At 43.3% G+C, this 14,585-nt stretch overlaps 3 protein-coding genes across 7 annotated transcripts; 1 reads left to right on the plus strand and 2 right to left on the minus strand.

Moving 5' to 3' along the window:
• Positions 1-1,001: 1,001 nt before the first annotated feature.
• Drep2 (DNA fragmentation factor-related protein 2) lies at positions 1,002-7,774 on the minus strand. Of its 3 annotated transcripts, none has more exons than XM_017907043.1 (5): positions 6,694-7,774; positions 4,445-4,541; positions 3,547-3,720; positions 2,200-2,558; positions 1,002-1,903 (listed from the first exon to the last, which is right to left on the minus strand). In XM_017907043.1, the coding sequence occupies exons 1-5, from the start codon at positions 6,703-6,705 to the stop codon at positions 1,007-1,009; spliced, it is 1,539 nt and encodes a 512-aa protein (XP_017762532.1). In that variant the 5' UTR covers positions 6,706-7,774; the 3' UTR covers positions 1,002-1,006. The 3 variants fall into 3 exon arrangements, with proteins under 3 accessions (XP_017762532.1, XP_017762515.1, XP_017762524.1); XM_017907026.1 differs by having other exon boundaries at positions 1,002-1,906; positions 6,694-7,773; XM_017907035.1 differs by lacking the exon at positions 6,694-7,774 and adding an exon at positions 4,603-4,663 and having other exon boundaries at positions 1,002-1,906.
• Positions 7,775-8,730: 956 nt separating this feature from the next.
• Positions 8,731-11,626, plus strand: dila (centrosomal protein dilatory). Of its 3 annotated transcripts, XM_017906997.1 has the most exons (10): positions 8,731-9,189; positions 9,264-9,357; positions 9,438-9,540; positions 9,604-10,051; positions 10,126-10,343; positions 10,417-10,576; positions 10,643-10,899; positions 10,967-11,138; positions 11,214-11,377; positions 11,443-11,626. In XM_017906997.1, the coding sequence occupies exons 1-10, from the start codon at positions 8,908-8,910 to the stop codon at positions 11,579-11,581; spliced, it is 2,037 nt and encodes a 678-aa protein (XP_017762486.1). In that variant the 5' UTR covers positions 8,731-8,907; the 3' UTR covers positions 11,582-11,626. The 3 variants fall into 3 exon arrangements, with proteins under 3 accessions (XP_017762486.1, XP_017762502.1, XP_017762493.1); XM_017907013.1 differs by lacking the exon at positions 8,731-9,189 and having other exon boundaries at positions 9,277-9,383; XM_017907004.1 differs by lacking the exon at positions 8,731-9,189 and having other exon boundaries at positions 9,277-9,379.
• Positions 11,627-11,781: 155 nt separating this feature from the next.
• Positions 11,782-13,780, minus strand: 128up (GTP-binding protein 128up). The gene is made up of 8 exons (XM_017906878.1): positions 13,586-13,780; positions 13,345-13,510; positions 13,140-13,270; positions 12,807-13,046; positions 12,459-12,627; positions 12,243-12,372; positions 12,022-12,144; positions 11,782-11,940 (listed from the first exon to the last, which is right to left on the minus strand). Exons 1-8 carry the CDS (start codon positions 13,625-13,627, stop codon positions 11,838-11,840), a joined length of 1,104 nt encoding a protein of 367 aa, XP_017762367.1. The 5' UTR covers positions 13,628-13,780; the 3' UTR covers positions 11,782-11,837.
• Positions 13,781-14,585: the final 805 nt, after the last annotated feature.

A 14,585-nucleotide genomic window follows, 5' to 3' on the forward strand; every position in this document is an offset into this window, starting at 1 on the left:
AAAGCGCGATTTTGCCCGTGAATCTTTCGAGAATTTACGTCCGCGACAAACGACTGAGTAAATCGAGGTACGTATCCTCTTCCTGCTCTTTCATCTCGATCCTCTCTCGTCTCCCTGGCGCTCCGGGTTCTTCGTGTCGACGATGCGCTACGGTCGGAAACGAGGCCTCGGCTGTTCGCCATTTTCTCGCTCTATCCTCCTCTTTCTCCTCCTCCTCCTCCTCCTTCGCCTCCTCCTCATCCTCCCCCTCCTCCTCCTACTCCTCTTCGAGCAAATTTCTTCCACGCGTCGATCGAGGAACGCGAGAACGACCCGGAACTGCTCGGCGAACAGCCATCGCGGATCGAGCATCTCTTCCTTCGTTCCCCTTCTCTTCCTTTCTTTCCCCTTCGCTCATTCTCTCTCGCTCTCTCGCTCTCTCGCTCTCCCTCTCTCTCTCTTTTCATCTCGCTTTAAATTTTTTTGCTTTTTTTCTGTTTTCTAGATAGGGCAGTGTTGTGGACGGTTACGGAATCAATGTCCGTAATCCCAAAAATGTTTCCTACAAGTATACATACTATTTAATAAGTACATATTTCAACAACCGTCTTTAGAACTAAGTTTATAAGGTATCGTATGATTTTTTTTTCCCTTTTTATTATGACGCATTCCTCTGTTTTATTATGAAAACATTTTGAAAAAAAATCACGTTTCGCCGCTCGTTTACCGTCGTCCACGGCCTCTCCTCCATTCCCCTGTTCGGAAAGCACGGATCGCAGCTGACGTTCAGAAATCTTTGCCGATCAAACCGTTCCCTACCCTCGCTTCTCCTGCAGCCTACACGCACGACCCTTTCCGAACGTTTCCGAATCGTTTCGAAGACTCAATATCCCCCCCCCCCCACCCGTCCCCTCCGCAGCTCGATACATACTATATTAATAATAACCATTAATAGGTGTATAATCTATCTATCTATCTATCTATCTATCTATCTATCTATCTATCTATCTAGTAAAACAGCATCATATTAAAGTCTATCCTCCTCCTCCTCCTCGTTATCCTCGTTATTCTCCTCAGATTCCTCCTTGTAGCCGGGATGCTCCGAGATCGCGTAGTAGTTCCCGTTGTAAATAACCCCCAGCTCCCGCAACACGTCTCCCCTAATGATAGCCTTGATCGTCCAGTTGTAACACTCCTCGCTCTCGCTCTCGCGGTCGAGCCGCTCCACGTCGAGGATCTTTGAGCTGAGCCGTTCGAGGATAATCCCGATGTCCTTGATGCTTAAATGCTTCTGGTCTACGGTGAGCTGATCGATGAGCAGTAAAAATTTCTCCGAGGTCACGATCTCGTCCTCCATGATCGTGTTCTCGGTCTCGGACTCGGAGCTGTCGTGCTCCTGATGATGATTGTGATGATGATGGAGATTAAAGCCGCTGGCCGAGTTGCCGGCGAGCCTAGAGCTCGACTCCTCGTCCGCCGTGTCGCAGAATCTCACGTGGCCTTTGCTCAGGCCGGTCCGTCTCGTTCCATCGGACAACGAGGATGGCGGCTGAGGCGACGACGTTTGAGTCTGCGTCTGTTGTTGCTGCGGCGGTGGTTGCTGCTGCGGATGCGGGTGGTGATGCTGCTGCTGGTATTGCTGATGCTGGGCATCCTGGATCGGCGAGGTGGCCACCGACTTGTGCACCGCGATCCGACGGCCCTCCTCGTGCAGGGCACAGCAATGGAAGTCGCACTCCCCGCTGGCGCCGCCGTCCGCTCCGTTGACCGGGCTGCCGTTCCTCACCACTGGCTGATGAATGTGGTTCGAGCACTCCGGTGTGTGGATATGGATGGTGGTGCTGTCGAAGGAGTTGGTACCCTGCTTCACCAGGCGGCCTGGGATTCCGTGGGACTGCGGCTGAGGCTGCGGCTGCAGCTGCTGCTGCTGTCGTTACCACGGCGATTTTAATGGTTTGTCTAGATCGAAGATTCGAGGATTTCTCGAGGCTACTACTGTGTATCGACGTCGGTAGACGCAACGCGACTCGACTCGACGCGTTCGAGGCTTCCGGGCTCGAATCGTGCAGCTTAACAGCGTCCTGGATCTCCATGGAACGTGACATTGGCGCTCGGTGTCTCCTGCGCCATCGAAATCGACTCGTTACCCGGAAACCTCGCGTGAATCGGTTCTACAGAGTGAAAAGAACTCGAGATAAAAAAATAGTCACGCTCTCGTACCATGTCGTCATGATTTATCACAGTGATATGGGGGCTGGTGTAGCGACTGGGACCGACATCGGCCGCCAGATGTCCCAGCTTCCCTCCGTAGTTGAGGTTGTCCAGGCTGGTCTGGATGACTAGAGGTGGCCGCTGACTACCGCTCAGATCGGTTTTCTTGGTCGGCGAATACTTGGAGGTCTGTACGTCTTGGCCTTTCTGCTGTTGCTGCGCCTGCGACGACGTGGATGAACGTTGGTCCCAGTGCAGGACCACCGTGACTCGTCCCTTATTGTCCATGATCTTCCACGACGGCGTCTCATCGTGCAGCTCCAGGGCGTGGATCGTTTCGCAGACTATTTTCGGTATGGCTGAAATCGCTGCAATAAGTAGACACAGTGTTACACATAGTTCATCCATCAAGAGCTACCTATTCTACTTTTCTCTATCGTTGCTATACGACCTATCCTCCCTTGTCTATCTCGCGGATTGCAATTTCAACAAATTTTCTTTGCGACAAACGTTCTCTAACCTACGCTACGACGAGTATCGATCTTTCGCCACTCGTTACCGGATACACGATACCCAACGTGGGTGACGCATCCACGCTGTTCGCGAAACAAATCGTTATCTGATCGCCCTCTTCAACGAATCTGCACTTTTGTCTTATTGTACTTATGAATCGATACTCCGTCTTCTATTCATGGAGGACCCGGCATCCTCTGGCTGGCGTCGTTATTATCGTCGTTAAAGTCACTTTGTCGCTGCGTTCGCGTCGACGTCAACGTCGATGTCGACGCCGTAAATATGTTACCTGTCTTTTCACATATTTCACCTTTTATCGCGTTACATGTCTGACCTATAATTTCACGCTTTGTGCGAGTGGAAGCGAGGCTCGTGCAACAACGACCAATCAATCAACGCCTCTTCTTTCGAAGGAGATGCGTCACTTGCCAACCAGTCCAAGGTACGACTCTCTCCTCTCCACTTTGCTCATAAAAATAACTCGACTTTAGATATTTAACGGCAGAAGATAGTTATCCTTGGAGAGAAAAAAAACAATATCGCCTTTGCGCTCGCACGAGCTCGCCTTTTGCCGCTTGTTTACTACTCCCGCGTGAAAGAATAGATCAGAACGGCGAGTCTGGATTTTATCGTTGGAACATTTTATTTAGAGCTACGCTTATACCCGCTACGGTTTTCGCTCCGCTCATCCTATTCGCCTACTTTCCACGGAATCGAGAGCCACGCAAAGCTCCTTCTATCCCCGTTCTCGCTATCCGCGACTTAGACGCTAATTTATAGGCCAATCCTATCAGCGCGCCGCTCTCCCTCCGTGTGTACGATCGCTATTCCTGTGATAGGTACCGGCTCGTATGATGTCGACTCCGGTTGGACACCAACGTTCACCATGCCGTAGCAATAGTAGGATCGTGTTGTTCGCTAGGGTCTTGAAGTACTCGCCGTCCTCCACTTGCGTTCCATCCGATTCCAGCACTACGGAGACATTCTCGTTCTGTGGCACGCCCAATTTCTCCTTACCTAGAAGAGGGATAGAGAAGAACAAGACGACGATTAGTCGGGCTCGAAGGCGGTTGGTCGATATCTACGTTTGAAGCGTCGATTCGAACTACGGAAGGATAGAAAGAAAAGAAAGAATGGTAGACCAAGGCGAAACAGCGAACGAGGTAATATTTATCCGCTGCTCGAGAGAGGAGCCTCGATCACAGCGTTCGAATCGAATCCATAGGGGGGTTTAATTCGATTCGAAGGTGGATGCCTCTCTCGGTGGAAAGGATATTCACGATCCTCCTCGCCTATGGTTCTTTCTTCGAGACCTCGAGAACGCTTCCTGATCGTGTGTTCTAATCTCGTTATCGTTTTCCCCCTTTTTCTCTCTCCTTTCTTTCCTTCTCCCTTCCTTTCTTTTTTCTCATTTCTCTCTTTGTCCGACGACGGCCGACGACGGTTCGATTCGATACGATTCGATTCGACTCGAATTTGGGTAAATGTTTCTGCATAAAAAAAAGCGATACCTTGCGACCAGTAATCCCAATATCTTGTGTGTCGTGAAAAGAAAGAAAGCACGTTATGTATATAAATGTCGTGTATCAGAGGAGCGCTTATCGCGAGAAATCGAGCATCGAAGCAAAGACGACTCCGGTTCGGAGCAAAGGTAGAATCGTCGTGATATACATGTATACTTTCCACAGCGAGTACCAGAGTCGTTACTTTCGCTAGCGGTTTCAGTGGGCTCGCTTCTTACCCTGGTGTATCAGTTCCTCGAAATTGCTAACACACAGTCCCTTTCTTACGTTACGCCAGCTGTCCCATATCTTAAAAGGTCTCTTGCTCCGTAACTCCTGCACAGAAACAAACCGATGCAATTTGCTGCTCCACACTTCGTATCTCCTATCAACCTACCGATTTCATGTTAGAAGCGTGATCGGGCAAACGGGTTACAAGTTCACAAGCTCGGGGGACGAGGTTCGGTGACTATGTTGGAAAAATGGAGGAACGCGACCGGTCGTGGGATCGTGCCGGGGGATCGCTATCGGGGCCCGATGATCGGAGGCCGATTGGAATCCGGATGAAAATGATTAGCAGCCGATCGCGGGGCTCTAGAACGTCTCTCGACGAGCGGATCGCTCTAAACGAGACGTAATTGCGTGTAAAGAAACCCTCGAGCCGCCGTGGAACATGCTTATCGCCTAGATGTTAAGTGGAGTGTCTGCGCCGGGTCAACGGGAAAGTAATTTACCCTACGTATTTTATACGCGGTAACTAAGTAGAACAGACTATAAACAAAGCCTATCTCGCCGGGAAATTATTATCGGATATCCATATATCCTCGCAGCGGCTCGCGCCGCGTCTCTTTTTCCTCGCATTTTCGTTCCTGTTTTTCTCTTCACCGCCCCCTCTTCCGCCCCACGACGCGTATCTTTTACCCGGGGAGCCGTGGCCGTTCCCCCTTAAAATTTATTTAGAACTCGGGGAACAACGACACCGTTATAAATACAAACGAAGGAAACACCGCGGCGGAATTTCGCGGGGGGTTGCCGTGCGTGTACCAGAGGGGTTGGCCGAACGAAGGAAAGTGGGACGTACAGGACCAAAAACAGTATCCCGAGTCCGCTGGCGTGCAAATTGGAGCAAAGTTTGCCGAGCCGGTATCGAGTGTCTCTCAGAGAAAGAGTGCGTGCGAGAGAGACAGAGGCTGCCTTATGCGAACATAGGGTGTGAGACGAAGACGGAAGGATCCGGCTTGAAGTTAGCTGAGATCGCCCGCGAGAGGACCGATCCTCCATGGGGACACACGCGAGAAGTCGATTATGAAAAGGAGGAAACGGAGCTTTTCATTTATCTAAATGATCCTTGAGTACGGTTGCATGGTGCAAAACAGATTGGCGAACTCGAGAGCTGGATGGGGAGGGAGAGATTACTGGATTATCGGGGTTAGGGGGTTCGTGGATGGGGACTCGCGAACGATATTAGAATAATGCGTGCCAAAGAGGAATATTATGTTTGGCTTGTCCCTAGTTTTCAACAGGGAGGCGTAAAGCGAGCAGGGCGCAGACGCAGGCGCAACTTATGGTCGAAAACACTGACCTGATTCAATCATTCTCGGGTAAACGATCAAAAAAAAGGAGAAGAAAGAGAAAGGGCGAGAGAAAAATGGGAAAGGAAGAATGGGAGAAGGAAGAGCGTGGAATTTCGGGGGCAACGGGGCGATGGTGAATATGCAACACTGTTAGGAGGCGCGAGGAACGCAGAGAATCCGATGACAAGGGCCACACGTCTCTCTCTCGTTCGGCGTGTTGCTCTCGGCCCAGAACGGAATTGCACTCGATGCAGCTTCCTCTGAAGCACGTTCTTGGTAAACAATGCCGTAACCGCGCCGGACCGATGTAAACCGGAATCGAGGCCACGCCGATCCCGTAGGATTCCGCGAACGAGAAGAAAGCATAACCTAAAAGTGTAGCTGCGCTGACCAGCGTACGCAGGCAGGTCGGGGTCTGAATCGCGAGCGAGCAAGCGAGAAAGAGAGAGAGAGAGAGAGAGAGCGAGACAGGAATGCAGGATAATGTCTGACGGGATAGGACAATGGTCGAAAGATGTAGGAAGCAGGCGAACGCGAGCGGGTGTTAGAACGAACGCGCTAGCGGTGGGTATGCGGCATTTGCGACCGCAAAATTGTACAGTTCCCCATAGTCTATTCGTGTAAACGCGTGAGCCGCGACGCGAATGCGTAACTGACCGACACACGGCATTTCGACATGGATGGTACACTCGCGACCGAGGCGCGTACACTGATATACACTACGGCACGGCGACGAGAGGTAAGGTGGACGAAACGTCTGGCGAGATCGCGTAGGAAATTTTCAAACGAGACGACGGTTACGACAACGTACGGTTACGGGAGGAAATAACGGGAAGTAAACACAGGCCGCGAATGTAAAGAGCTCGCGAGCGAACAGAAACGATGGGTAATGAGAATGCAATGGAAATGCGTACCTCTCTTGCCATTACGTCATATCCCTGCAGGTAAGGGACCGTCCCAGCAAGCACTTATTCAGAAGGAACGAGTAAAGAAGCTGCACGTCGCATTATCGTGGCGACGGGATGCTCTCGTGCACTACTGTCCGCCCACCCTTGCTTGCGCTCTCTCTCTTTCTTTCCCTCTCTCTTTCTTTCTCCCTTGCGCTCGCTCCTTCTTCTCTCTCTTTTTCTTCCTCGGCCCGTTTCTCTCCGTTTCTCTCGATTTCTCTCGGTTCCGCGCGTCTCTTGCCCTTCCTCTCGCTTTTCTTCCTGCCCGCTTCTCCTTCGACCCGACCCTCGCGCGATCTTCTAACGAACGTTTCTCCGTCTCGTGCACCGTACACCGAAACACCTTGCGATGCGACACCGTTTCTCTTTCCCTTTCTCGCCCTGGCCCTCTCTGTCTGTCAACCTCTCGATCTCGCGCTCGCTCCCTCTTTCTCTTTCTCCTTCCGTTTCTCTTTCTCTCTCTCCGCTTCTTCCTGTTTCTCTCTTTCTCTCACTCGAACTATCTGTCTCTGGCGCGCTCCTCGCGCCTCTCCCTCTTTCGCTTTTCCTTTCTCTCTCTCACTCCCTCTGTCTCTCTCTTTCTGCAGCCGTATCCGTCGGTTTCTCTCTGTTACTCTTTTCGGCCAGCCTCCGTTCGGAGTGATTCGTTCGGTGGATTTCCGCACTGTATCAGCCCGGTATCGGCGTGGCGTATCGCGCGAGCTCGAATCAACGCGCGGGCCGAACGCGAGCGACCACCTCGCGGGAACACCTCATTCTAGCTCCTCTCTCGCCGTACAATTACCCGATCTAAGATTTCACTAGCGCATATGGGGGCAAATTGTAACAGTGGCTTCCTCCCAGCGGTTACTGCGGCGACTCCTAGTTTTAGATCGATTCTCTCTCGGTGTACGTACAGACACCCGCCCCCTCGCCCTCACCCTCACCCTCGGCTCTCCTTCTCCCCACGAGTTCACCCGCAACAACCTCGCCCCACGCGCGCCTCTCTCTTCCGACTGACGACCACTGCCTCCTCGTATCCCCTACGATCTCTTCCCAGTGGCTACCCAGTTCCCGAGTTTGCCAGTTCGTCCCAGACGGTGCTGCCCGCATCCCTTCAGCAACCCTCTAGCAACTCTCTGCGCGGTAACATGGCAATTCTGCATTATCGACTGCTCCGTCGATACGTTCTGCCCCACCATAGACGCACTACAGCATAGATCAACGCGTGACTCATTTCGATGTCACGCGGAGATTTAAATATTTCAGAATTTTCAGAATCCCCATACTCTCCATTGTAATCTTTGATGATTACTTATATATCGCGGCAATTTTACTTGAAACTTGTGTCGTTTATTTATCGTATTAATAGTGCTAGACGAGAAATACCTATAATTTCAACAAAATTATAATAATGCATTATTATAAAACTATCAGAATTTCAATCGAAACATATTTTATTAATTTCTTCCAAATGCTACTTATTCCATTTTGAACTGTACCTTTAAAATGAATGAAATCTAGAGAATCTTAACCCCTTCTCATAGTCAACAACAACGTCGTTCTTGCGAACTGGGCCAAGAATAACACGTAATTGAGCCAGAAAGTCATTGGTGAAAATTGATTAAGAACCTGACCCGCGAATGTTTACGTTTCGCCCGTTCTCCTTACTCGACTCACGCAGTCTGTGCGGCAAATGAACGTGGACTACAATTCCGCCATCCTTATAGAGACAGCGCCCACTACCGGCGAGAGATTGTACACTAATGTACACCCGCTAGTTTTACCATAAAGAAATATTTTTCTACTATACCATCTAATGATTCATTAATTTTTGCACACTTATCAACTCAAAACTACATGCATAATTCTATATCTTTAGTTTCCAGGTTATAATTATGTTAAAATATTTTCATCCTTATATAAAATAGGGATGAATATATAAGCCATTAAATACATAATAGGATTTAATTGTCACTAATATAAGCATTCGACATATAGAAAAGTATTTGTGATCAAATAGAATCTCGTTTCAATCTCCGATTAGTCACTCTGTTAAAAACAAATGTATGAATGTTTTGTGATCGTGTTACCGTGACATTGCCTTGACGACAATAAACGTACCTATAAATAAGGGACGATGAACTCTTGAATGTTTAGTACAATCCTGCACGACATTGGTAATAAATCATTTCATAGGTTATGATTAATATCAAACATCCAAAAATCTACGGTAAACCACCCGTAAAAAAATCTTTCTCGATGAAAGACGTCGAATCAAAGCAGAATACACTTACGGAAGAAACTTTTATGTGCAACAAAAGAGAGATTAATGATTCCACTGTTATGCAGAAAATAGGTAAAGCAGACTGCAATCAAAACATAATCGAAACGACTGCGAGTTCGTTTGAACAACTGTGCAACATAATCAGTGATCTGGAAAAGGACATCACTGCCAAGACTGTAGGGGCGAATCAATTACAGGTTCACAAAACGTACATAGTTACAACGAACTTTTCGACTCGATCGATCACATTGATCGAAGTTTCCATTTTCAGATGAGACCAGAGAAAGATGAATCTGAAGCAATGTACGACACAAATGGAACTACGTACGACGATATAATGTCTTTCTTGACAAAACTCGAAGAGGGTAGCTGATAGTAGTACTTTTTGTCGGTATTAAGATTTCCTTTCCCGTTTTTTCGTGTTTCTATAGATTACACTCTGCAGGTTCTATGGATGAAACGAAGGTAAACTTACCAGAAGTAGATGCTATCATGTTTAGGGAAATATTTGGTGACTCGGAACTTTTGCCTTGCGTCAATTACGATAGGTGAGAGTTTTCATTTTAAAATAGTTAGTTGAACGAGATCGTAAAATTTTGTTTGTCGTTCAGTACTGACCCAGTAAATGTCAACAACGATAACCCCCACGTATTCAAAGAGGATTTAGCTACGGCACATTTGCAACTCGAGGAAAAAGATGCCACTATATTGCTCTTGAGGGAACAGTTAAAGAACGAAAGGAAAGTAGCTTGCGAAAAGTTAGAGAGTCAAAGGAAAAACAACGTTACCAAGTTGCAACAACAAGAAGACAAATATAAAGGGATCGTGAAGAGGCATCAAAAGTTCATCGAGCAATTGCTCTCGGAAAAGACAGACCTAACCGAAAAATGCAATTCGTTGGCGCAGAAAGTAAAAGAGATCGAGATAAAAATGCAACGGGATTTGAAGACTACAGCTGATAGACATGTAGTAGAGTTGCAAAAAGCCAAGGAACATTTTGCCGCGGCAGAGAAGATTAAACGAGAGCGTTGGATAGAGGCAAGAACGACGAAGATCAAGGTTTCGATCACTTACAAGATTTCGCTGTGAATATTTCAACGTCTGAATTTTTCAACGATTCGTAACGCTTTAAGGAAATGACAGTGAAGGGTCTGGAGCCTGAACTACGTAATATGATGGAGCAACACGCCGAGGAAATTCAGAGGTTAAGAAATGTACACATGAAGGAACTGCAGGACACAGAATTAAGAATTATACGTCGATCAAATGAACAGTTAGAGCAACTGCGTCTAGAGTTGACAGGCAGTCATGAAAGAATGTTAACCAACGAGAAGAACATCCTGTGGACCAGGTACAGAATCAATTTTTATAAAGATCTACTTGAAAATATCTCCAAGGTGAAATTGATCCATGTATTTATTCAGGTATCAAGAGAAGCTGGAGGAACAAGAAAATCAGTTTAAAATACAACAAATGAAACTTATGGATGAACTACAACAGGACAGAGAAAAGCTTGGCAAGGAACAAATGAAACGAGATGCAGAGATGCAGTCCAGCTTGCAAAAGATACATTTGCAGTATCAGGTACAGCTGGAACTGAAGCTTCAAGTATGCACTGGTCACGTCGATCTGAGAAACTTGAAATTTTAGCAAGAAATAGAGACACTGAAACAACAACATTCGAACGATAAAAAGATTCTTCAAGAGTCACTGAAGGTTGAGTGGGAAGCTTGGTTGACCAACTATAAGAGACAACAGAATTTAAGAATCGAACAAGCTGAAAATAAAATTAAGGAGGAATCTAAAAAGGAAAGAGATCGACAAATCGAGCTCGCTATCGAACGCTTAGAAAAAGATTCCCGAAATACAAAATTAATGCTTCAACGAAACTTTGATTGCAAGCTTAGGTAGTTTGCAATTAATTCTCTAATGATGTTTCCGCGATTTCGAACGCATAGTTTCATTATTTTTTAGATCTTTAACGGAAAAATACGAAATGGATTTGCAAACCGCAACAGACAATGAACAACTACATAAAGGTAAGTTAATGCAAACAAAAGATAAGCTCGAAAAAACTCAAGTTCAATTGGAACAAGCGGAGAAAAAGTTGCAAGAATGTGTATCTGAGCTAAGTAACGCAAACGAGGTAGGATTTTTTGCAAAACTTTAGATTCATACATCAATGAATTATCGTGTATAGAATGAGAAACGGTTTCTTTAGGTAATCCAACGATTAAATATAGAAAGAAATAATTCAAAGAAATTGGCAAGACAAGAAATCCAAAGTGAGAAGAGAGAATTAGAGGAGAAAATTGCCTCACTTTATCAAGAAATAACTCGTATTAATGTTAACAAAGACACCTTAATGGCTCAGTTACATAGCAGGTTCGATTTGAATGACTGATAATAACACGAGCAATGCTGGTATTTATAATCGTCTTATGTTTTAGGATTAAATTGATAATGACACAGAAAATTCTAACGATAAAAAATTTGACTAAAGAACTTAATGACACAAAACTAAAATGCGAACGTTTGGAAAAGTTATTGGATCAGCAACGACGAGAATACATCCTAAAAGGTTTATAAATGACAATTGTTGTTACTTATTCGATTATATATTTTATTTGTTGTGCGAACTAATATTTTGTATTTTATACAAAATAAATAAAATGATTTTAAATGATTTGTATTGCATTATGATAAAAAATATTGCATAATTTTATACGAAATAAAATAGAAGTAAATTTAAAAGCCACAATGTCTTTAATTGCAAAAGATTGGCTATAAAAATTCATTCCATTTAATTCTCCAGCAGTAATTATATGTAAAATCTTAAATAAAATTATACTTTTTTTACAATCTGTACGACATCCTCGTCACACAATATGTGATCTTTCCCGACTTTTTGTGGCTGATGTTTAACAGACGATCCCCACACAAGAGCACTAAAAATAATGTTGATAAATAACATACATGATAATCGAGAAGAAATAATAATTACAGACAATATTAAAGCGAATACTTACTATTTGAACTCTTTCGCGATGGAACGATGTAGTTTGTTACAAAAATCTTCGACTGTTCGTTTTTCCCTGTTTAATACAACTGGAGAATTATAGTCTGGCAGTTGACCCTTTGGTTTGGTGTAGCTAAATTGATATAAACAAATTGATAATTTATGGAGTATTTGGAAAAGAAAGAAAAAAGTAAAATTAAAAAAATGGAACCAGTTATCACAAAAACTTACATTCTAACCAACTGTAAGTATTCCCACATTTTTTCAAGTAAATCATCAAAGTTCCACTTATGATGGGCAGAAATAGGTACACAATGTGGTATTTTGTAAATAATATCTAATTCCTCAATACTAATCTGATCTAGAATTAAACGAAAAAAAAAAAAAAAATTGTAATCGACAACGAAAAAATTATTCACGGATTTTTAATTTTATTATTACGGTTACCTATTTTGTTGAGCAAATAAATACACGGTATGTAAACACGATTTCCCTCGATAACATCGATCAAATCGTCAGAAGTAGCGTCGTATCGCAAAGTAATATCTGCATTATGAATTCTATACTCTGACAGTATACTTTTCACTGTTTCTAAGTCAAGTTCTGACTGTGCACACTGATAAATAATGCAACCATCTTAGTGTCTCTTACAAAGTGCTGCATGATAAACACCTCAAAAAACTACACATGATTCTGTATAATGTAATAAAAGATATACAAAAATATAGTAATGTTTGATGAAACAGATCGAATCACGTGTAGTTTTCTATATCACTCTTTTCATTGTTTAATTACCGTAGTTTGAAAATTAATTCCACCTTTATCCTTTTTGCGAAAAGTAATGTTGGGTGGTTGTTTGTTTAAACGTAATCCAAAACCTTCTAATTCATGTTCAATTAATCTTTTATGTCCAAGTGGTTTCAATACATCCAGAACAATGAATATTAGACTGCAGGTCCTTGCAACTGCAATAACTTGTCTTCCACGTCCTTTACCATCTTTTGCACCTTCAATAATACCAGGAAGATCGAGCAACTGAAATGTATTAACAAAAAATGTATTAAATGTTTTTTTACAAGTTGCAAGGACAATGTGGACTGAGTTGTATCTATAATAAAATCTAGAAACCTGTATTTTTGCACCCTTATATTTTATACAACCAGGAACAGTAGTAAGAGTTGTAAATTCATATGCTGCAACTTCAGAATAAACACCAGCAAGAGTACTTAGCAGCGTAGATTTACCCACAGAAGGAAAACCTATAATTTGAGATGAAATATAATAAAAGATTGCTCTAGAGAGATACAAATTTTAAATATTTTTTCATACACACCAACGAAACCTATTCTAGCATCACCCGTTTTAGCTACTTCAAACCCTTGTTCTCCACCACCTCCACCACCTTTGGGAGTTATAAGCTCTCGCCTTAGTTTAGCTAGTTTTGCTTTCAATAAACCTAAATGACCCGAAGTGGCTTTATTTTTTTGTGTACGAGCCATCTATAAAAAAAATTATATTATAACATAACATATTAAATATAAATATAAAGCAAAGAGAGGTAAAACAAAGGTTACCTCGGCTTCAATCGAAGCGATCTTTTCTAATATTGTACTCATTTTGGAATAATCGAAAAATTTCTTTAACTTGTAATATACTTAAAACAAGTTTCTCTTAAGCCCTTTCGTGTTCTTCCATTACAAGATTATAGGAATATATCCCTTTGTAAGCTTTGCACGTGCTGACAGGTTAGAAGCACATGCCACGCACAGTTTGAGGGAATCAAATAACATGTAATCTTTAGAAGTATGGAAAAAAACACAAAGCTTAAGGCTAGTTTCCAAATGTAGTACAGAAATTATTTACGTATTTACAATTTGGAGTTTACAATTATTTAAATATGCAGATGTGTAAAAATAGGTAACAGCAACTGTTAATTACTTTTGCATAAATTTCATTTGAGAACATATAAATGTAAGTATTAGAATTAAATACAAATAGCAGTTTTAAATCACCAGTTTTCATGCAAACATTAAGATGCTGAACTTCCGTTTTATTTTAGTATGTTTTAAAAATTTTTTCATTTTTTTAATAGACTGGTTCTCATCAACTTAGGATATTATAACTTAATAAATTTTTAAAGATCGATCTATATTTTTCGATGTAAATTTTTCTGTTTTAGAATTTTTTAATTTCATTTGCAAGCACATAATAAATATCTTCTTCCTAAAACAATTGTAAAATTACAATTTAATATATTTTATTCTTCCATGAAAAAGATTCCATGCCAATAAGTCAGCAAAGAAGTCAATAGAGTCAGTTTCGAAATCAATGCCATCTATTGAGAATATAAATTTCGTCTAAAAAACGCTAGAAGTTAGTAGGAATATAGAATATATAAGAAGGTAGCAAATGCTTAATCCTCTTAATTCTATAGATTGCTAAACGTCATGTACAAAGGTAGCAACAGAGCTGGCGTTGAGATAAGTACCATCTATCAAGAACCACCATTTTGACTAAAAATCTCCCAAGTTAACAGGAGCGTAGAATAAGCGAGGAGGTAACAACTCCTGATAT

The sequence above is a fragment of the Eufriesea mexicana genome, unplaced genomic scaffold, assembly GCF_001483705.2.
Source record: "Eufriesea mexicana isolate 0111107269 unplaced genomic scaffold, ASM148370v2 scaffold47447481008, whole genome shotgun sequence".
NCBI lineage: Eukaryota > Metazoa > Arthropoda > Insecta > Hymenoptera > Apidae > Eufriesea > Eufriesea mexicana.

Bases quoted from the DNA above. Each gene is read 5' to 3' on its own strand.
- Drep2 (XM_017907026.1), bottom strand. The intron at 3,721-4,444 runs GTAAGAAGCGAG...TCCCTCTTCTAG, and splicing joins CGAGGAACTGATACACCAGG to GTAAGGAGAAATTGGGCGTG. The intron at 2,559-3,546 runs GTACCTATCACA...TACTTATTGCAG, and splicing joins AGTCGACATCATACGAGCCG to CGATTTCAGCCATACCGAAA.
- dila (XM_017906997.1), top strand. From the start codon at position 8,908: ATGATTAATATCAAACATCCAAAAATCTACGGTAAACCACCCGTAAAA. The intron at 9,190-9,263 runs GTTCACAAAACG...TTCCATTTTCAG, and splicing joins TAGGGGCGAATCAATTACAG to ATGAGACCAGAGAAAGATGA. The intron at 10,052-10,125 runs GTTTCGATCACT...TAACGCTTTAAG, and splicing joins CAAGAACGACGAAGATCAAG to GAAATGACAGTGAAGGGTCT.
- 128up (XM_017906878.1), bottom strand. From the start codon at position 13,627: ATGAGTACAATATTAGAAAAGATCGCTTCGATTGAAGCCGAG. The intron at 13,271-13,344 runs GTGTGTATGAAA...CTCAAATTATAG, and splicing joins TGCTAGAATAGGTTTCGTTG to GTTTTCCTTCTGTGGGTAAA. The intron at 13,047-13,139 runs GTTTCTAGATTT...AATACATTTCAG, and splicing joins ATAAGGGTGCAAAAATACAG to TTGCTCGATCTTCCTGGTAT.